Genomic DNA, 22292 nt, shown 5'->3' with positions numbered 1-22292 from the left:
AACCGTTTTTTAGCCAAATCCGATACGGTATAAAAACCGGATTTTAAAACACTGGCTAACACAACTTTGGAAAATGCTAAAAATCAATTTCTATTTTGGAAAATTCTTATCAAACATGCCTAGTTCGGTAATTTTTCTATTAAATGCATAAAGATACACACATATTGCAACCGATCCAGAGTCATTAAGTACAACAAAATATGCATAACGTACAACTTAACACACCTTTTTACACCATTTGAGCTGGAGTTTGAGGCTGAGCTCTTCCAAGCTGAATTTCCTCACCAGGCTTCGGATACACAACCGTCTCGCCAACATACCCACTCAAAAACGTCGACAAACACACCTTATCAACAACCTCTCGATGATACGACTTACACACCAGATACAACACCGTTTGCGCCACAATAAACACCAAAAACAACTTCATAAACAAAACTCCACATAATACCCCAATCAACACCCTCCAAATCATCAATAATCCAGCCACATCATCACCATACTCAACAAACAATTCGTACACAAGCACTAACCCTAACAATAAACCATACAACACGAACGCAATCCCCATCCCTACCGCCTTCTTCCCGTTCGCCAACTGTTTCCCTTTCTGCATCGCTGTATATCCGTTGACGTTTTCCAGAACTGTAACTACACTAGCCAGTTGCCACACAACGGATAGATACAAAAAAACTAGCACATAGACTAACAGGATGAGTAGCATGATAACAGATCCGAAAACTGTGTAACCGAAAATAGATCTGAAGATGAACAAAACGAAGCCGGTTAACACGTTGTAGATGAATAAAGTGAAGTAGATGAATACGAAGGTGATGAAGAGTTTTTTCCAGATGTTAGGGACGATTTTGATGAGGCGTCGGAAAGTGACGTCACGGTCGGCGTAAGCGGAGGCGACGGTGAAGACGACGGCGGCGGTGGAGAGGAGAGAGAAGATGAGGAGGATAGTGAAGTAGAGGATTTTGAAGAGCCAGTAGTGGAGCCAATCGGTGACGGTTATGGATCGGTAGCGTGTGTCGTACCCGTACGTTATGATGTAACTGTTTTCGAGTCTGGAGAAGAAGTGGTTGGAGATTTGGTAGTGAGCTAAGAAGATGAGTGTGAGAGGGAGGATAAGAGTGAGAGTGATTTGTGTGAAGAGTTTTCTTCGTGAGATGATTGCTTTGAATGTGTGGTTGAAGATGCCGAAGAATCCGACGTCTTTCATTTGTTCTTCTGGTGTATTCATGGCGGTTTCTTTGATAATATTGAATCCAGAGGTTGAAGATGAAGTTTGGTGGGGAAGATGATGCTTCAATGGAGGGTTTGTTTTTTTTATAAGACAATGTGGCCCATTGTATGATGCAGAAATTACGAGAAACCCTGTGTGTTATCTTTATTTTTTGGGTTGGGTCCCATTTTGTTTTATTGAAGTTGTATAGAAAATATGTTGCACGATCCCAAGTGCCCGTGTATCGTTAACATAAAGTTTGTTTTGTGATAAAGGTTGGTAAATACGCGATATAAACACGGATATAGAGTTTTTATGTTTGTTAGTATTTTTTTGCTTGCAAATAATATAGTTTACTATAAATAGTCATAATAATAACGTGAGCCGTTATGATTGTTACAATCAAAGTTGATAATTGATTTCTACCTTACACCATGTGTAACGGGAGGGGAAAGCATTTTGCGTCATGTGACGGTCCAGTCAGCATGTTTGCATTGTGTGGACATTATATTAAAAGGATGTAGTGGGGATGTGAACATTGTGTGATATTATGTTAAAAGTACTAAATAAAAAAAGCCATCAAAAAAATGTTATTGGTCGAAACAAAAAGAAGAAGGCGTTTAAAAAAGCATGCTCCTCCATTTTTTTTTTTTGTCAAAAAAGGCCCCCGGGGGCGGTCAGGCGGTGTTGCTGGGCATTTTTTTTTTTGAAGAAAAAACGTTAAAAAACCTCACTACGGGTGCTCGTAATTATGTTTCTTTGTCACCAATGATAAAATGAAAAGCTAATACATGATGGATGGTCATACGGATTGCACAAAAAAACTACCGTTGAATGTGCGTGTCATATATGACATGCATTTTGGCATAAAAAGATGTAGTTAAAGTTTGTTGCACAAGAAAATACGGGTAACGTAGCTGGAAAAAATACTAATTTAATGACTTTTTTTTTCTATTTTTACTATAAGTTTCCACCTAAAATATATGTTTCTTAAACCACTAAAAGTATTTTTAGTACGTTGTATTTATTTATCGTTTGAGATATGTGGACAAAGGGGGAAGAGTGGAGGAAGTTTACTTAAGTGAGACAAGAAAAGGAAAGTGCACGTGTAGGGTTAAAGAGAGGAGAGTAAGTTGTTGTTTCGAAGAAACAAAGGTGACATTTTGTGGAGTCTACTTAATTTTAAGAAAGGTTGAGGCAATTACTTGTTCTTTTCTCATGGTAGTGTTTCTTAAGAAAAGTGACACCACTAACTATTAGAAAAAGATGCTTGGACTAACTATTACAAAAAGATGCTTGGAATATAAGATTGTGTGGTAATTAGAATTAAGCTCATGTGTGGAAAGTCTTATCTCAATTTGGGGAAGTCTGTAAATTAGGGTTGGGTTAATTTAATATTGAGGGAAATGTTCAGGGATACACATTAAATGATATATCTACCCTTACGTAACCTGCACATATCATATTAACTGAAAAAACAAACTGAATTATACCTAAAGGACAAAACGTGATGGATTTTAAAACATAAAGTACAAAACTCGTCAATTTTGAACATAAAGAATAACGCCTCAAAATATGTATAAAGATAAAGAACAATCCTTGAAATTTACTCAAAATTCATGCTACTTTTCGTACACACAATACACAAGCCTTTGATATACAAACGTAAATGATAATACATTCCTTATATGTATTAATTCATAAGAATATGAGCAACAGTAACTTTTTTTTTTTGTTTTATTATGGTTTTTTCTTTTTTGCTTTTCTTTTTTCATAGAGTAAACTGCCATTTTGGTCCATGAGGTTTGGTTAGTTTTGACACTTTAGTCCAAAACTCAAACCTTTTGCATCTGGGTCCCTGTGGTTTCAGTTTTATTGCCATTTTGGTCCAAAAATGAAATCAGGTCATATTTGTCTTATAAAATCCTGCAATTTTGTCATTTTCCTCAGAGGCAAATCAGGTCATATTTGTCTTATAAAATATGGTATTTATTTATAAAAAAGAAATGATCATTTTGCCTCTGCAGAAAATGACAAATTAACAGGATTTTATAAGACAAATATGACCTGATTTCATTTTTTGACTAAAATGACAATAAAACTGAAACCACGGGGACGCAGATGCAAAAAGTTTGAGTTTTGAACTAAAATGACAAAATTGACCAAACCATAGGGACCAAAATGACAGTTTACTCTTTTTCATATATATAAACTTTAAGATTATATTTATGTAACAAAACTTTGGCTTTGTTATAATTTTGTAACAAAAATAAATTAGTTTAGTTTTTTTATAATAGTTTTGTTTTACGTTTTTTCTTGGGTTCGTTGTTGTTTGATTGCTACATAGCACGATGTTTGTTGGTCACATTTGTCTTCCCCCCCCCCCTCAAATTTTTAATGTGTGTCGGAATATATTCGAATGTGTCTATGATTTACGTCACGTGAGTCACTAAGCATTAAAATTCATGATTTTATTTCACAATTTTTCTCGGTTTTGGTCTTCGTTTAGTTGCTACTTAGCGCGACTTTGTGCCTCCCACTCCGCAACACTGGTAGCATGGTTTTACTCCCCCTACCCCGCAGCGCGGGGGGTTAAGACTAGTTTGACATAAATAATTATAGAACAACAATCCAAAAAGACAATAACACTTCAAACAATTTTTTTCTTAAAACCATATATCGATTCTAACGTGTTAAATTTAGACAAAAAGTAAGCTTAAAGCCACCTTCAGTTCCAAAATCGATTCTAACGTGTTAAATTGTCAACATTAAATGGTGATGAATTTGAAAGTTTTTTCATCGTCTATAGAAAAAAAACTGTGATATGAGAAATATAAGTAGAGATATGAACATCTTTTTATTTGTGGTTAGTTCATACTTCATAATGAAGGAGAACCAAATTTTTTGACATATTTTGCTCTTAATGTGCTTCGACCTCTTGCAAGGTCCGATAGAGAGCAATTCAATTGCCGTTTAAGCTATAGAAAGGTTTAAAGTTATTGCACATGTGCACATTGTATGTCTTTACAATCTAAATATATAATAAACATGTCACATGTGCACACGCTTGGTGATCTTGATTGTAATATTGCAACCCATCTAGCATCCCTTTAAGCCTAACACAATTCTAACTCAAAACAAAATCAATGCCCCTCAATATAGGGTATAAGAACACTTATTTTCATAAAATTCCCTTTTTTTAAGAAACGAACATCATAATATAAAAAGTAATATTGGATTTCAATTATCACAACTATTCGTCGTTGGTCGCCGACAGTCACAACTTCAAAAATAATCACTGGCAGTCACAACTATTAACATATTAGCCTCCAATTGACCCTAACTAACAGAACTCTAACGTCGTTAGTCTCCGGTCGTCGGGAAAAGTTTTTGGCCAGAAAAAGGTTCCTAAAGATTCTATCTAAGGTTACAAAGAGGTTTGAGACGAAAATGTTGAATTTTCTAGCTAAAAAGTTGAGTTTTCAGGGCAAAAAGAAGTTTCCCGGTAAAAAAAGAGTTTTCCGGTGACTTCAATAATTGTGACTTTTACTAGAAAAAGAATACTAAAGGCCCGTAGTAAGATTACAAAGAGTTTTGGGACGAAAATGTTGAGTTTTCAAGCCAAAAACGTTTTTTTCCGGCAACCACAGACTAACAGTGTTCAGTTAGTCAGAATCCATTAAAGACCAATGTGTTAGTAGTTGGGACTGCCACTAATTATTTAATGATTATTTAGAAGTTGAGACTGCTACGATCAAAGAGGAATAATTTAGTTTATTAAAATCCAATAATCTATATAAAAAATGACGATTAGAGAAATGTTTGGCCCACTAACTCAGAAAATCAATTGTACCCGATCATGGCTGGTTTAAGCATCCACTATCCATCCACTTGATTCGCTATCCATCATTGCTAGGTACAACCAATGTTGACTCACTTGTGTACACATTATCCATATACCTATTAAAAAATTATTATTTCTTTTTTTAATCTTATAAACTTGAAGCAAAATATCTTTCACAACCCCGTCCAAACAAATTTATAAAAAACCAAAAAAATGCATTACATCCACATTTCACACGTAACAACTTCACCTTCAACATCTTGATCAACAATCAACTTGAAATCGCCATGGATCGAACCGAAGAAGACATGAAATTCAACTTGAAGTTGTTTTTCGCGACGTCATAAAAGTCATTCATAGCGTATGGAAACGCCTTTGCATCACTTTCTTATTTATAAACATCGTGTTATTTATTTACAATGTAATTGTTAGTGTTGTTATGGCTATTTTAAGAGCGATATTAGGTTTTACGAATGCTAGCTTAATTGTTATGACTGTGATCCTCATGTTATTGTTTTTATACCTGAGCCTTGTTTGTCAGCTCGCTAGGGTTGTTAATGTTCTTGAAAACATTTATGGATTTAACGCGTTGAAGAAAGGTAAGGATCTGGCGAACGGGAATAAGTTAGTGGGGATGGAAATCGCGTTCGTGTTGTACGGATTTTTGGTAGGGTTGATTTTGGTGTATTTGTTATTTGTGGAGTACGGATATGAGGTTTTAATATGGGTATTGATTTGGAGGGTGATGATGGGAATATTATGCGGTGTTATTTTTTTTTTGGTGTTGTTGTTGGTGTTTATTGTGACTCAAACGGTGGTATATCTGGTGTGTAAGTCGTATCATCGGGAAGCGATTGATAAGGTGGGTTTATCGACGTTTTTAAGTGCTTATATGGCGGAGACGATCGTGTATCCTAGATCGGGTGAGGAGATTCAACTCGTATGCCCTCAACCTCCGTCTAATCAGGAAAATTGAAAGTTGAAACGTTTGTTGATTTGTAATTTTTTCATATATTGTTGACTTGTACTTTAGGCCACACGGGGCGGTCCCGTGATGGCCATGTATAACGAGTGATAGTGTTATGCTACACCGCCGCCACTATGTTGAACACGCGTGGAATTCACAACGCGTTAAGCCGGTCACGCGTTGAACTTTTGATTTTTTTGAACGTTGGATCATTTATCTATTTAACATCTCCATTTCAAACAATTTTTTCACCCCTCCATCACTAGTGATTCCACCCCTCCTACATTTCTATCACTAGTGATGGAAATTGGATTGATGACATGGCATTACTTGATTGGATAGTGGGAGTGATGGAATCCATCACTAGTGATTCCACCCCTAGTCCCCTTAATGGTGTAACGAGTTGGGGTACTAGATGGATTCTGTAATGCAGACTTTCTTTTTCTTTGTATGTATGTCTATCCGATTCAAAGGCTTGCCTCTTAATGAAACCATTAAGAGGTAAACAAACATCCCCTATAATACTTAACCATTCAGAGGCAAATGTTTGAATCCTTCAGACATCTGCTCGCGAAACAAACAATCTGAACTGTTAAGTACTGAACCAGTAAGATGTCTGAACCATTAAGAGCCTCATTAAGAGCTAAACAAACAGACCCTAAGACACTCGTATATAAAGCCACTGCACCTTGTGACATATCACGACTGTACAATTGTTATCTTATTGGTCTATGAATCATGATCATACCCGCAACCACCTTATCATTGAACATACGTTATACAACGTGTGTACTACACAATTTCACTGCCCACATGCCACATGCACTCGTCATAGATTTAGATAGAAATCTTTCCTTGAAAAGCGTCTTGTTATAATAATAGCATACACACTATTTAATGAATGTTTATAACCCCAAATCTCTCTATTTTAGTTTCTTAGATCAAAGTTTGTTGTTTGTAAGTTATTGTTTGAAGTATCAAATTTCTTTGCTAGTTAATTAAACACAATATGCAAACACTACAGATATATTATTCAAACACCACTGATGTGTCATACAAATCACATAATCATATATGTCGTATACCAAGACAAAATTATCAAATATGCCATATTATATTCGTTTGGGGGTATGATAAGGTGAAAATGATCAAATAGATCGTATAAGTGCCAAATCATAAGACTTTTATGATGTGTTTAACTGACAAAAAATGAGTGATGTAACTACTAGCAAAGTCACATACATTTTTGGTTGTATTATACGACGCATATGATATGGTAAACTAACACAAAGGTGACTAGGACCAATTATAAAGTTATACAACCAGCGGTGGACACAAAATTTATTTTATAGAGGTAATGTTATGAGGGTTTAACCATATTTAAAAGAGGTAGGATCGAGATTTTTGCCTAAATAATACACTATTTTTTATAGGCAAAAATCTCGCCCAAACCATGAGAGTAGGTCCGACATTGTATACAACCAATATAACCATTTTTTGATCTATTATACAGTCCGTACAATGAGATCACCCTGTATGTATATATCACCACGATCATATCTCTCGCAACTCCCTTTCAAAGAACTTTTACACAACTCCTACTACTAAATTACATCAAATTATAACCCTTTCTTGAAATTAAACCCAAAACCCTCCACTAAGTCTCTACCAATTTAGCTCTTAATAGTTCAAACATCTTACTGATTCAACATTTAATGGTTCAAATTGTTTGTTTCGCGAACAGCCGTCTGAATGCTTCAGACATTTGTCTCTGAATAGTTAAACATTATACTGAGTCTGAATGGTTAGGACCTCTAATCTGAATTGGTTAGATATTTGTCTCTAAACCGTTAAACATTATACTGGCTATTAATGGTTCAAACTTCTTACTCTTTCAATACTTACCCATTTAGTAGTTGCCAGATCGGTAAAAAATAAATAAAAATAAATAATATTTTTTATTGTTTATTTGTTTGTGATCTCTCATGTAACTAAAAACTTTCTTCTCTTTTTTCTCTACAAATCCGGCGTAAACGTAACACCGAAGGTCCACCCAATCAACAAGAATCAATGGCGTTTGTACACAAACTTTCTCAAATCGAATAACTTTTTTTCTTTCAACCATCAATTACTCCATTAACTTTACATTCAAGATCCCAACTATTCATCAACAGCTTCATAATCACGCTATTCATCGACCCAGATCGCCAAATTAGATCCACCCAGCACATAAACGTAATCTCTTTCACCATCAATGCTGTTGTATGCGTTTAATTTCTGGGTATGAAACAATTGTGACATTAATTTGGTTTCTAGGGTTGGTGGTTGATTCTTGATTTGCAAATGGACCAGTCTTCGGGTTCGGGTTCGGGTTCGGATTTTGATTACTTATTCAAGCTGTTGTTGATTGGGGATTCAGGGGTTGGTAAAAGTTCTCTTCTTTTGAGTTTTACTTCTGATAATGCCATTGAAGATCTTTCTCCAACAATTGGTAATCTTTTTATTTATTTATTTATTTAATTGTTTTTTATTTCGTGTTGTGGTTTCACATCACATTGTTGATTGATGTGATTGTTTGTAGGTGTGGATTTTAAGGTGAAATATGTCACGATTAATGGGAAGAAGTTGAAGCTTGCTATCTGGGATACTGGTAAACTATTTCCATTCCATTTTGAAAACCATTTGTTAGACTATTGTCGGTTAACTAAAAAGTGCATAACGCACTGGCACGTAGACAATGGGCTTTAAGGGGAGGCGGGACGGAGTAACTTTACTCCGTGATAGCCAAATTCAACGCGTGGAAAACAACAAATGCCCACCGCCACCTAAATCTTTCACGAGTGATGAAGTTTGTGTGTGATAAACTTCACGCGTTATGGGGGTGTGAGTGATAAATGGATGTGAGGGTTTATTGTTGGGTGTTGTGAGTGATGACCATTGCCACTAAAAAAGGTTGTGAGTGATTGAAAAATGGTTGATGACATGGCGGAACTTGATTGGATGTTTGTGAGTGATAGAATTTTTGCAAGTGATACCACCCCACTCCCCTAATGAACACACCCTTTAGTTATCAAGTTGTGGTTTAACTAAATATATATATAAAGTGATTGGTTGATTTGGGGTGAACCCATAGTTGTCCACAGCGGCGGACCCACATAGAGTGGGTTGGGGTCCCCGGATCCCAATGTTTTTAAAAAATTAGTAGATTCGGTATATTAAATTGTATAAGGACCCCATAAATACAATTAGGTGGACACCATAGAAAGAAAAGGAAACCTGGGGTAGTGGTAAATCTCTCTCTTTACCAACAAGAAGTCATGGGTTCAATCCTTGTATAGCTTGTTTATCCTCTTTTTTTATATCTAGTTCAAACCTCGCTATGACCGACCCGGACGAGGACCGACCCGAAAATTTGAAAGTTCTGTTATGAAAATTTTGAACTCCGAAACAAATGGACCCCATTGAAAAAAAATCCTGGGTCCGCCACTGGTTGTCAATAGCAGCTATAGCGATTGCTATAGCGCGCTACGTAGTGAAGCGATGTAGTGTCGCCGCTATTAGGGCTATAGCGACTGATAGCGAGAATAGCGACAGTTAATTTTTTTTTTTTTTATATAAATAGCAATTAGATATAGCTATAAAATAGCTGGATTATAGGTTTTTTGATAAATATACATGTATAATAACATATATACTAGTGTATTTTGATATAATATACATATAAAAATTTTCAAAATTCTTTTTCTAGTGTATCGCTATTTGTCGCTATTCGCTATGTAGCATATAGGTCCCTTGTCGCTATTTGTCGCTATTCGCTATTAACAACTACGGGTGAACCTCATCTCACAATTCTCTCACAGGCGTTAAGGGGGGTAACGCCTCCCCTCTTGGCGCCCCCCTTTAACTAGCACGGTGCGGTGTTTAACTAAAGTTTTAGGTGAGGTGGGATTGGCCGCTCCGCTACCCCACAATTTGTAGCCTTAGACTATGTGTAATGGTTTCACTAAAAAAGTGACTGCCACGTAGGAAAGAGGGTTTTCATTCACTTTTTCCTCTGACGGGTGTAATGGTTTCACTAAACCATTTTAAATAAAGAAAAAAAGAGATTGAACGTGATGTGTTTGGTTGTGATTGGGTGAAAAAGCTTGTTAACAGTGGTTTGTGTGCTAACTCCCACCCCATGCCCGTGATTCGGCTCATAGAGGAGGGCTCAAGCCCACAAAAACGCCCACCAGGAGTGGTGTGGAGGGCGTGAATATGGTGACATGGCCATGGGCGTTAGCCCATTACAAAAGGCCTTATTGGTTTTTTTTTGTTCTTGAAAGAAATTAGAGTAAACTTCCGTTTTGCTCCCTGTGGTTTGGTCACTTTAACGGTTTTGCCCCAAACCTTTAAAAATAGCCATTTTGCTCCCTGATGTTTTGGTTTTGTTGCCAGTTTGCTCCCTGCGGGGAGCAAAATGGAAAAACAAACAATTTGGATGGAGTTAGAGGCGGGGAGCAAACTGGCAAAAAACCGAAACATCAGGGAGTAAAATGGCTATTTTTAAAGGTTTGGAGCAAAACCGTTAAAGTGACCAAACCACAGGGAGCAAAACGGAAGTTTACTCAAGAAATTATTATCATAACGGTTATCGGACAAATTATTTTGCAGCTGGCCAGGAAAGATTCAGAACTCTCACTAGTTCGTATTATCGGGGAGCTCAAGGAGTTATAATGGGTATGTTTAAAAAAACTTAAATTGACTGTCTTATGTGCGTTCATCGTTCTTTTGATTTATACTACTTTTTTTATGTCTTGTTACTGTAAATTTGTAGAGTAAACTTCCGTTTTGCTCCCTATGGTTTGGTCACTTTAACGGTTTTGCTCCAAACCTTTAACTCCATCCAAATTGTTTGTTTTTCCATTTGCTCTCCGCAGGAAGCAAACTGGCAAAAAAACCGAAACATCAGGGAGTAAAATGGCTATTTTTAAAGGTTTGGGGCAAAACCGTTAAAGTGACCAAACCACAGGGAGCAAAACGGAAGTTTACTCAAATTTGTATCTTTTAGTTGGTTAATGTCCTCTAATTGCTTCGTGTTCTAAATTTAAACAGTTTATGATGTAACACGAAGAGAAACGTTCACTAACTTATCAGATGTATGGGCTAAAGAAATCGACATGCACTCAACAAATCAAGATTGCATCAAGATGCTTGTTGGCAATAAAGTTGATAAGGTAAATATCATAAAAAGTGTGTGTGTGTGTATATATATATATTTATTCATATCTATTTTGTAAGCAGTGGCGGATCTTGCTTGTTGAACGTGCCAGGGCCGAAAGACACGGGCACTAAAAAAAGCCCGGGCAAGCCCGGGCCAAACATGGTATATATAAAAAATTTCGATCAAAATGCGGAAAATTAGCAATACGGCCGAAAAACTTGCCCGGGCAATGGCCCTGCCAGAGCCTAACTAAGAACCGCCCTTGGTTGTAAGCATATGGGGATGCAATTATGTATGCACATAATTGTGTAGCTTTACATGTTTATTGCTATATCAATAAAACGAAAAGAGTGAATTTCAAGGATTGTCCTTTATCTTTATACATATTTTCAGGCGTTGTCCTTTATGTTCAAAATTGACAAGTTTTGTCCTTTATGTTTTCATTTCATACACGTTTTGTCCTTTAGAACTAACCCAGTTAGTTTTTTCAGTTAAATTTGGTCATGTGCTTTGCACATGACAGCATTTTTGTCAATTCAAAGGTTGCAGAAGCTTTGACCTGTAAATCTTCCGTTGAAGGGTTGAACTTACCTTTGAATTGACAAAAATGCTCTCATGTACAAAGCATATGACCAAATTTAACTGAAAAAACTAACTGGGTTAGGCCTAAAGGGCAAAACGTGTATGAAATGTAAACATAAAGGACAAAACTCGTCAATTTTGAACATAAAGGACAGCGCCTGAAAATTGGTATAAAGATAAAGGACAATCCTTGAAATTCACTTATTTCTTGATTCATACATTTAGATGTGTAAAATAAATACACCTCTAAAATTTTATTAATTATGTAGGAAAGCGAGAGGGTTGTCACGAAGAAGGAGGGCATCGAGTTTGCAAGGGAATACGGATGCCTTTTTATCGAGTGCAGTGCAAAAACTCGGGTCAATGTGGAGCAGTGTTTCGAAGAACTTGTTTTGAAGGTATATGTTCTAATTGCATGTCTACAATTTTCATAAATAATTAATATGTTTCATGGATCATAATAGCAGTTTTGTTAAAATAATATCTGTTAGTTTGAGTAACATATTTCGGAGAGTAAATTACGTTTTTGGCCCCTGTGGTTATTTCACTTTTACTATATTAGCCCAAAATAAGAATTTTTAACATATCTGTCCCCATGGTCTCTATAACTAACCATTTTGGCCCCTAAGTCTAACCATTTTGGCCCCCATGGTCTCTATAACTAGGGGTGCAAACGAGCCGAGCCGAGCCCGAGCTCGGCCAGGCTCGAGCTCGATTAACTTATGAGAGCTCGGGCTCGAGCTCGGCTCGATTCGAGCTTTGTTTTCAAAGCTCGAGCTCGGCTCGTTTGTATTTTATCAAGCTCGAGCTCGGCTCGGGCTCGGCTCGTTTATTATCTATTAATTAGTATATTAAATAAAAATAATATAAATAATATACTTTTTAGGCTTGTGAGCTCGATAAGTAAAGCTCGGGCTCGGCTCGTTTATTATCTATTAATTAGTATATTAAATAAAAATAATATAAATAATATACTTTTTAGGCTTGCGAGCTCGATAAGTAAAGCTCGGGCTCGGGCTCGTTTACTAAATAAGCTTATTTTTAGGTTCGAGGTCGGCTTGTAAACAAGTTTAAATAAGCTCGGCTCGATTCGGCTCGTTTATACTAAGGCTCGATAAGGCTCGACGAGCCTAACGAGCTTCACATGTGAGGCTCGAGCTCGGGCTCGATAAACAAACGAGCTTTGTTTTAAGGCTCAAGCTCGGCTCGGGCTCGATAAGGCTCGGCTCGGGCTCGATAAGGCTCGGCTCGTTTCGAGCTTTTTCTCGAGCCGATCTCGAGTAGCTCGCGAGCCGCTCGGCTCGTTTGCACCCCTATCTATAACTAACCATTTTGGCCCCCATGATCTCTAGACTTAGGGGCCAAAATGGTTAGTTATAGAGACCATGGGGACAGATATGTTAAAAATTCTTATTTTGGGCTAATATAGTAAAAGTGATATAACCACAGGGGCCAAAAACGTAATTTACTCTATTTCGGAGGGTCTTGAAGAATGTTCGATCTGTTTGATCCATTTCCTTTTTAGCTAGTTTTTTCTAGCTATTGATTCGTTATTAATGAAATATATTTAAAATCGACCTATTTTGTAAAATAAAATGTTTTTGGATATGAATATGTAAAAATGCAGATTTTGGATACACCTAGTCTCACTGCTGAGGGATCAACTGCCGTCAAAAGAAACATATTTAAACAGAAGCCAGTTTCGGATGCATCAACCAGTGCCTGCTGCTAAAGGTTATATATATATATATATATATATATATATATATATATATATATATATATATATTCTGCAATACTTATTGTTTGATCATTTTTAGTTTTTTTTATTTTTTATGCTTTTAGTTTCAAAATTGTCTAGGCTTTGTTCATAAAGAAGCTGTAAATTTCATCTTAATGGATTGCTTCTTTTGGTTTCCATGACACAAAAATATATTTGTTTGAAAGACTTGTTTGGTGAAAAAGTAAAATCATTATGGTCATTATATTAATATTTTTTGATCTTATATTGAGTTCTTATAAGCTTAATATGATTTCGTGTTATATATTGATTTATTTTGGGGGTGTTTGTTAATTTTTTTTAATCTCACGTCAGTCGTGGACAAAATAAATGCTCGGTTCATAAGGAATGTCCGACTTAAAATACCAGCAACACGTTTGGGACACATTGGTTATAACTTTGAGGAGTAGGGTCGTTCAAATCGCTTGCCGCTCGTCGCTCGCTCGACGCTCGTTCGGAAATTGCTCGGAAAATGCTCGTTCGATTTGACGCTCGGTTGTAAACGAGCCGCTCTGCTCGGTTCGGCTCGAATTATTATTTTAATTAATATATATATATATATACATATACATATACAGATGCATCTATAAACATGTATATACACACACTTATACATACATATATACTTAAATATAAATTAAATTTATAGTTTTATATGTACCAATCTATTAGATTTTGGTAAACTATATACAAATTTACAACTATATCTATTCGTACTAGCCTAACCACGCTAATGAAAAATTAAAATCAAAACTAAAAGTTAAACCCTAAACCAATAAACGACAGTCTGTTCATCGCCTCAATGTTTCATGTCGTTACCCTAAATCGATCGTCTGATGTTCTTAACGTAATTGTTCGTGCAATATGATCATCGCCTCGTCAGCCACAACATTGTTATTCATAAGAAAAATATTATGCCATGAAATGTGCATGTTTTTAAAGACATAAAAACAAAACTTGAGACCCAACATTGTCACTATCTCTCTCAGCAAATTTAAATTGGGTGACACGGTTGTCCAAATCGCTCGAACTTCGCTCGACGCTCGCTCGGATTTTTTGCTGCTCGAAAAATGCTCGCTTGATTTGATGCTCGGTTTTAAATGAGTCGCTCCGCTCGGTTCGGTTTGTAAAAGAGCCAAGCACGAGCAAAGGTCCGCTCGGTTCGGCTCGGCTCGTGAACAGCCCTATTGAGGAGAACTCCACAGTTGACCAGTTAAACATCATAATCTAACAAACATACTCAAGAACTTTAGTATAGCATAACATCAACTGTTGGGTTCTGAAAAGCAGCAAGAAATGGCCAATCCAAAACATCTAGGACGAGTATTCGGGTATGCGGCCAGGTTTACGATCGAGAAAAAAATATATCTTGCGGGTTTGGGCCGGCTGTGGAATTAAGTGATAGCCGACGCGATTACCTGATTTTATTAATGGTTCATTGGAACTTTTTTTCATTTGATTATATATTTTGATGATATTATTTATATTTGTATGCGGCGAAACACGAAATTATCTTTTCAGATTTACATCAGTATTAAATTATGTATCTTAGATCTTTCAAACATTTTATGGTAATGTTTTGGTTTCTTGTAGTTAAAAATATCATCATCATCACAATCATTAAGGTAGGGTCTAAGGATGAAATAATATAGACAGCCTTACCTCTACTCCGTAGGAATAAAGAGACTGTTTTTAATGAGACTCTCGGCTCGATTGTAGTTAAAAATATAAAATCACATAAAAAATAGAATGGAAGAAAAAAAATATACTTGAAAATCCTGACAGACATACATAAATTTTTTAAATGGGTGTATCTGATACCCGGCGTCCGAGGGGTAATTAATCGACACATACCCAATGAGTATTGGTCCGTGTATCTGATATAATTTTACAAGCAGATATCATACAAGGATTATCAATACCTGACCTATTGCGTTTATTCTATTATTTTAAATTTTAATGGTTTTCTGACCCCAAGTAGTTTCCCAATCAAGCCAAATTTTAATGTTTTTCTAACCCCAAGTAGTTTCACAATTAAGCCAAAATCACATGTGCACAACACCTGCGTCAAATAAAGTGGAATTCAGTCTTCTTGTATTTTACCTATTTAGTACTTCTTTGTCTTTTTGTTCTTGAAAAAAACAATAAAATGATTGCAACCTTCAAAACTAAGATTCAATAAATCTTTACTTTTAGAGTATTAATATATAAAATAGATCCGGAAAATTCAATAAATCTTTGTGTTTAGAGTATTAATATATAAAACAAATCCGGGTTACACGGGTCTAGTTCATGTCAAATTGTCAATCCACGGCGTATTGTGTTTGTGTTTACGTGTTTTACACAATTTTTGGTTTGTGTAATGTTTAGATTCGACCCTCCAACTCACAAAAAAGATTGTTACGCCCTAACTTATTTAGCGACAACCTCAACAATTTTACACATACGCGACACAAAATAAGTTGTGGCTTGCTTCACATCGCCTACTTAGACGCGTTGATATACAATACCACATATAATAATAAAAATAATAATAACAACAATATATAATTAGGCATCCGATCATCAATCTAAATAATAAAAAAGTGAATACACGTATTTTCATATGTCTTTTATTATGGGGTACGATCTACTCCCCTATATCGAGCTATACACCCGTATACAAGAGGTCTATGGCTCTATTTCTCTATACCAAGGAGGGTTCAAGAACTATACACCTGTGTATCAAATCTATACGCCTATCAGATAAAATGACTGATGTGACAAACGGATGTGATGATACATCCCTTTAACAAAATGTTTATTAGTGGCACTTATTGCATTAGTATAGTATTAGTATACACTATACACATTACTTTCTGTATGAGTGAGCCCAACCCATGTAAGATAGTGTCATTTCTTGACCGGTCCGCTTCATGTGGGGCGTTTGTACAGCCAAACATAACCCACCAATCAACCCATTTTTCAAAAGCAAGTGATGGGCATTTCAAAAAGTAGTTGCAAGCATCATTACCACCACATATCAACCGTTAAAATACTGTTTTTCTCCCGCCAAAAAGCTTTCACAAATTGCTAAATAAATAAATAAATAAATACATTCTTTAACTTTACATCTTTCTTTACTCATTTTTTTTTTAAAACTGGAAAGCTCACTCTCTCCTCATCATCTCTCTCACATTTTATTCTGTGAACTCTGATTTTGTACCCTGGGATCCATCTTTTCGGCTGATCTGATCGGATTAGTGAGTGAATTTCGAGATTATTCTAATGGTGAAAGAAACTGAATATTATGATATTCTTGGTGTTTGCCCACTTGTATCCGATGATGATATTCGCAAAGCTTACTATCTGAAGGTGCGTTCGTTACTCGTTAGCCCACTTGTTGGTAAATCAGTTACGATCTGTGTGCGTTTGTTGTAACGAAAGCCAGATTTGATGCTGTTTTTTTGATCGGTCTGTTTTCTAGAGTTTTGTTTAGATGCATACCATGTTTTCGGTGTAATTCTCCGGAGAGACTATTTTGAGTAAAGTACACAGATGGTCCCCGACCAAGATTTTGGATTTGGTCCAGAGCTTTCCAAAACTACACAAATGGTCCATATGGTTTGCATTGTTTAACGTATTTAGTCCATAACCTTAACCTGGACTTGCTAAAACCTTTGGTTAATCACAGGGACCATCTGTGTACTTTACTCGACAATTTATGTTTAAATTTAGTATGATATTGAAATTTTAAACCACTTTGTGCTGCTTTTGACCCGTATGACGCTTTTCCTTTTTTATTAGTTTGACGCACTTTGTCAAAATAAGCCGTAAACGCTGCCACTAACATTTATGTGGTTTGAAAACAGGCGCGACAAGTTCATCCTGATAAAAATCCGAATGATCCTCAAGCGGCTGAGAGATTTCAGGCAAGTGTTTCGAACGATATTTGTGTTTCTTGATGGTTTGAAAGAGCGGGTTTTGTTCAACATAATTACGAATATTTGTTAAAACGAACGAGAACGTAATCTTGTTTATGAGCAGGTGCTTGGTGAAGCTTATCAAGTTTTGAGTGATCCTGTGAAGAGAGATGCATATGATAGGAATGGAAAAGGCTCCATATCAAAGTAAGAATGGGCTCTACATTAAATTAAATTATGGAAAATTTGCAAATTTTAGGCCCAAAAAAATGGATCCTGGGCCCATTGGTTGGCCCAAAACCATCTAGACTCATGGACCTTCCGTCGTCGGCCCAAAAACTCGTACCCGTCTATGACATGCTGAACATATTTAATGAACTTATAATTGTCTCCTTTATCGAGCCGGGGGTCTCACTGGAAGCAGCACTCTATTCCTACGGAGTAGAAGTAAGGCTGTCTGTATCCTACCTCCTCAGGCCCTACCTTTACTTTTCTATTGGTGGGATTTACTGAGTCTGATGATGATTCAGTTAATATATCACATACTATTAGACTATGGGCCCACGGGCTCGGTAGCCGTCACCACTTGAGAAAAACCCTAGACAGGGTGGCGTGCCGCCACTGCCGCCCTGTCCGGTCTTTGTTCGTTTTCCGTTTCCATTTTTTTTCAGTTTTGTGTTCAAATAAAGCTTCGTCTTCGGTTCTAGATTCACCGGTCTTCTTACAGTCTCTTACCACACAGATGATGCTACGGCTCATCCTGTTGATTTCGCATCTCCGTCAAGCCGCCCCTTGTCGCCGTGCCGCCGCCGCTCATTAGACTACGGTCTTCGCCATGCCGCCTGCAGGATTACGATCCGCCGCCGCGCCGCTACCAGCCGCCGCTGCACTGTCATATTGGTTGTCTCTTATTGGATTACGAGATCATTCAAAACCGTGTATCGAAGATTATGGATTGAAGATTGCAAGATTATGGAATTTTGACCGAAATCGAAGACAGGTTTTTAGGGTTTATTATTGTTTTTTTGTTATCCGCCACGACTGCGGGGGAGTATTAGACTATGGGCCCACGGGCTCGGTTAGGTTTCTACGGTTACTCGTAATCCCTATATATTGTAACCTACTCATCCAATAATAATCATTCAGTCTTTAATAATCTTACACATACATCATATGCATCCATAATTAGTAACATTGTCTAATTATGTATAAAATATTCATCATATTACAGGGACACTATGCTGGATTCGACTGCGGTTTTTGCTTTTCTTTTCGGAAGTGAACTATTTGAAGACTACATAGGGCACCTAGCCGTTGCGACAATGGCTTCTGCGGAATTAGTTGGTGAAAATGACACCCCCGAAATATTGCATGAAAAGTTGAAGGCAAGTACTATGTTATGAATTTGATAAGTACCATTGAATGATTATTTTCTATTTGGATTTTAAGTATATTTAATCATGTAGATTATCCAAAGGGAAAGGGAAGAAAGATTAGCTAGAATATTGATAAATTTTATTCAACAATATGTTCGAGGTGATAAAGAAGGATTTTTAGACCGAGCTGAATCAGAGGTGGAACGACTTACACAAGCAGGTATTGCATGCATCCATTGTTGCGAAAAAAAGGGGTTTCCAAGGGATTTGCTTATAATGGTGTGGAAAACGGGTTTGGGTCAAAACGGGTAAATTTTTGTGTGGGTCAAATGTGTTGGTATCTACCCCAAAGAATATGACCCTTTTCAAATGTAATTCTAACAGCTTTTGGAGCAAATATCTTGCACACTATCGGATACATATACGAAAGACAAGCCGCACAAGAGCTCGGAAAGAAAGCGATTTACCTTGGGGTACCATTTATGGCCGAGTGGGTTCGGACCAAAGGGCATTTCTGGAAATCACAAATTACTGCAGCAAAAGGTAATTAGAAGCAATTTTTATCAATTTGAGTGAATTTCAAGGATTGGTCTTTATCTTTATACCTATTTTCAGACGTTGTCCTTTATGTTCAAAATTGACGAGTTTTGTCCTTTATGTTTTCATACCATACACGTTTTGTCCTTTAGGCCTAACCCAGTTAGTTTTTTCAGTTAAATTTGGTCATGAGCTTTGCATATGAGGACATTTTTGTCAATTCAAAGGTTGCAGAAGCTTTGAACTGTAAATCTGCCGTTGAACTTACCTTTGAATTGACAAAAATGCTCTCATGTACCAAACATATGACCAAATTTAACTGAAAAAACTAACTGGGTTAGGCCTAAAGGACAAAACGTGTATGGTATGAAAACATAAAAGACAAAACTCGTCAATTTTGAACATAAAGGACAACGTCTGAAAATGGGTATAAAGATAAAGGACAATCCTTGAAATTCACTCTTATCAATTTTTTTTTTCATCTTAACCAACTTTTTTATGTCCCATATCAAACCTACAAAAATTTGATTTAAGCAACATTCTTTTTCCTAAATATGAATGTTTATTTCACAGAATATTTGAACATAGTTGGTTATATTTTTATAAATATTAACCTAATATTAAATGGCCAGCAAGTACATTTATTAATTATCAAGTTATCATAGTACCTTATTTTGGTGAGAAATTACTCTCTAGGGGCTTTTCAGTTGCTGCAACTTCAAGAAGAAGCAAGTCGCCAATTTAAAATGGATGGAAGCGGGCCTATAAACGACGTTGAATCACATCTAAAATCCAGCAAGGAGACACTCATGAGCTCACTCTGGAAATTGAATGTTGTTGATATTGAAGTCACCCTTTTACATGTTTGTCAAATGGTGAGTAAAATACGTTATAAACGTCCTGCTTATCGACAAAAAATCCTAAGCACTTGCATAAAACGTGCGGTTAAGTCCCTTAGGTTTTTTTTTTTTTTTTTTTTTTTTTTTTTTTTTTTTTTTTCGACTGATTGATAATAATCTCACCTAGACCTTATTGGCCATTAATAATCCCATCTCAGAATATTCCCCTCACCAGTCCCACCTTTCAACTATTTTTCCTACAATGGTCCCCCGTTAAAAAAACTTAACGGAGTTAAGCTTTTTTTCCAAATTACAAACAGATTTTTTAGGGCTTTTGATCAGAACGACGATACGAGTCCATTGATGTAAAACTTACTTCGAAATGCTGCTCCAAGTGACTTGATTTTGGTTAATTGGAAATTTAAACACCCGAATTGAAGCGCCGTTTTCATCGTTTGGAGCACCGTTTCGAGGCAAGTTTTACATCAATGGACTCGTATCGTCGTTCTAATCAAAAGCCCTAAAAAATCTGTTTGTAATTTGGAAAAAAGCTTAACTCCGTTAAGTTTTTTTAACGGGGGACCATTGTAGGAAAAATAGGTGAAAGGTGGGACTGGTGGGGGGAATATTCTGAGGTGGGATTATTAATGGCCAATTAGGTCTAGGTGGGATTAGTACAGGCCAATTTCCCTATATATATATATATAAGTTTGGCCCAAAAAACATATTGCATGCATTAGTCACAATAAAAGTTGAGAATTGACAACACTTTTTGTGAAAGTATATAATGTTATCTTTGTTTTAAAGGTAAGGTTATGGAGGATTTGAATTATTTTGCAGGTGCTCCATGAAAATAATGTCAAGAAGGAAGAACTTAAAGCTCGGGCGGTTGCTCTAAAACTTTTAGGAAAAATATTTCAGGTGGGATTTCTAAATTGTGTTAATGATTGATATGGTGTTCGAGATTGCTTCATCAAACCGGTATCTGCTTATCTGTTAACTAAAAACAATAAACAAATAAGCGGTTTTTATAAGCAATGCCGAACACCCTCTAATATATAACATTTTAGAACTTGATTTTATAGTGATGTTTCTTGGATTTAGAGGAAGAAACAATCACAAAGTGTTGGAACATCAAAGAAGAAAGTTGCTTCTGATATTCATGATGATACAAGCAGCGGATCTGATAGTAGCGACGATGAAGATTCACCAAGAACGCTGAGTTATCGAGCACCTTTGATCACACAGGTTTACTCTTCTCATAATCTTGAAAACTTGAACATAATAACACATAAGAAAGTGATAACATATGATTGCGTATATGGTGGATGTATATAACAGGGAATCGGTAGGTTATTCAGATGCTTGTGTAATCCGGCATATGATGTGGATGATGACGACGGCGACGCGATTGTTTACAAGAGCAACAAATGATTGATGGTTGATGTTGTGTTCTTGTGGAATGCTCATGTGAGGAAATTAAATATGCAAATATCCTGGATATAGAGGTAAATTTGGTTGAATATTGTGTGTTAATTTTTGTGGAATGTTCCTTATACAACACAACACTGATATATAACTGAACATATGAAGTTTTGATTTGTACTTATTTTAAGAAGAAAAATGAAGAATGTTTTTCAGGATTCCGTTAGCAATTTAAGGCGCTGAGTTTGTTTGATACGTAGAGAACTAAAATCACTATTCATTTCAATTCGTTTAGTAATATATAGTAATAAAATACATAGTAATATAAGAAGTGTATTTTACTATTAATTAAATAGGAGCAAATGTTTAAAGTAATATAAGAAGTGTATATTAAGAGATTTAAAATCAGAACTATTAGAAACACATTTTTAAATTTTTAATAATTGGAAATTTTCTTTTCTTATAATATTAAAAGTAATAATGTAAATTGTTAAAAAAATAACTTCTATTATTATTTGTTATATGAAAATATATTTAAAAATAGTCAATCACTCAATGTTGAATGAAAATGGAACATGAGCCCACATAATAGTCATTTAGTCATACAAA

General features: G+C 36.1%; 4 protein-coding genes across 6 annotated transcripts; 3 read left to right on the top strand and 1 right to left on the bottom strand.

Moving 5' to 3' along the window:
- Positions 1–229: 229 nt before the first annotated feature.
- On the bottom strand, positions 230–1246 carry LOC110944105 (NADH-ubiquinone oxidoreductase chain 5). Its single transcript, XM_022185820.1, has one exon. The coding sequence runs from the start codon at positions 1244–1246 to the stop codon at positions 230–232; it is 1017 nt and encodes a 338-aa protein (XP_022041512.1).
- A 4265-nt stretch (positions 1247–5511) lies between these two features.
- LOC110944106 lies at positions 5512–6048 on the top strand. Its single transcript, XM_022185821.1, has one exon. It carries the CDS (start codon positions 5512–5514, stop codon positions 6046–6048), a length of 537 nt encoding a protein of 178 aa, XP_022041513.1.
- A 1995-nt stretch (positions 6049–8043) lies between these two features.
- Positions 8044–13741, top strand: LOC110942170 (ras-related protein RABC1). 3 transcript variants are annotated; one of them, XM_022183912.2, is made up of 7 exons: positions 8046–8274; positions 8356–8530; positions 8621–8689; positions 10693–10758; positions 11134–11255; positions 12094–12222; positions 13452–13741. In XM_022183912.2, exons 2-7 carry the CDS (start codon positions 8383–8385, stop codon positions 13554–13556), a joined length of 639 nt encoding a protein of 212 aa, XP_022039604.1. In that variant the 5' UTR covers positions 8046–8274; positions 8356–8382; the 3' UTR covers positions 13557–13741. The 3 variants fall into 3 exon arrangements, with proteins under 3 accessions (XP_035846316.1, XP_022039605.1, XP_022039604.1); XM_035990423.1 differs by having other exon boundaries at positions 8044–8530; positions 11176–11255; XM_022183913.2 differs by lacking the exon at positions 10693–10758 and having other exon boundaries at positions 8044–8530.
- A 3039-nt stretch (positions 13742–16780) lies between these two features.
- On the top strand, positions 16781–21901 carry LOC110942171 (chaperone protein dnaJ 10). The gene is made up of 10 exons (XM_022183914.2): positions 16781–16958; positions 17456–17515; positions 17631–17713; positions 18738–18891; positions 18973–19102; positions 19267–19425; positions 20116–20294; positions 21099–21179; positions 21363–21506; positions 21600–21901. The coding sequence occupies exons 1-10, from the start codon at positions 16872–16874 to the stop codon at positions 21690–21692; spliced, it is 1170 nt and encodes a 389-aa protein (XP_022039606.1). The 5' UTR covers positions 16781–16871; the 3' UTR covers positions 21693–21901.
- The last annotated feature ends 391 nt before the right edge of the window (positions 21902–22292 follow it).

The sequence above is a fragment of the Helianthus annuus genome, chromosome 5 (assembly GCF_002127325.2).
Source record: "Helianthus annuus cultivar XRQ/B chromosome 5, HanXRQr2.0-SUNRISE, whole genome shotgun sequence".
Taxonomy (NCBI): Eukaryota; Viridiplantae; Streptophyta; class Magnoliopsida; order Asterales; family Asteraceae; genus Helianthus; species Helianthus annuus.
The sequence above is the reverse complement of the archived record's forward strand: the minus strand, read 5'-3'. Positions and strand labels throughout refer to the sequence as shown.

What these genes read in the sequence shown, in the direction of transcription:
- LOC110944105 (XM_022185820.1), bottom strand. Translation starts at nt 1,246, where the DNA reads ATGAATACACCAGAAGAACAAATGAAAGACGTCGGATTCTTCGGCATC.
- LOC110944106 (XM_022185821.1), top strand. Translation starts at nt 5,512, where the DNA reads ATGGCTATTTTAAGAGCGATATTAGGTTTTACGAATGCTAGCTTAATT.
- LOC110942170 (XM_022183912.2), top strand. Translation starts at nt 8,383, where the DNA reads ATGGACCAGTCTTCGGGTTCGGGTTCGGGTTCGGATTTTGATTACTTA. An exon ending in AGATCTTTCTCCAACAATTG is followed by an intron (nt 8,531 to 8,620) that starts GTAATCTTTTTA and finishes GATTGTTTGTAG; the next exon opens with GTGTGGATTTTAAGGTGAAA. An exon ending in AGCTCAAGGAGTTATAATGG is followed by an intron (nt 10,759 to 11,133) that starts GTATGTTTAAAA and finishes AAATTTAAACAG; the next exon opens with TTTATGATGTAACACGAAGA.
- LOC110942171 (XM_022183914.2), top strand. Translation starts at nt 16,872, where the DNA reads ATGGTGAAAGAAACTGAATATTATGATATTCTTGGTGTTTGCCCACTT. An exon ending in TATTGCATGAAAAGTTGAAG is followed by an intron (nt 18,892 to 18,972) that starts GCAAGTACTATG and finishes TTAATCATGTAG; the next exon opens with ATTATCCAAAGGGAAAGGGA. An exon ending in GAGCACCTTTGATCACACAG is followed by an intron (nt 21,507 to 21,599) that starts GTTTACTCTTCT and finishes TGTATATAACAG; the next exon opens with GGAATCGGTAGGTTATTCAG.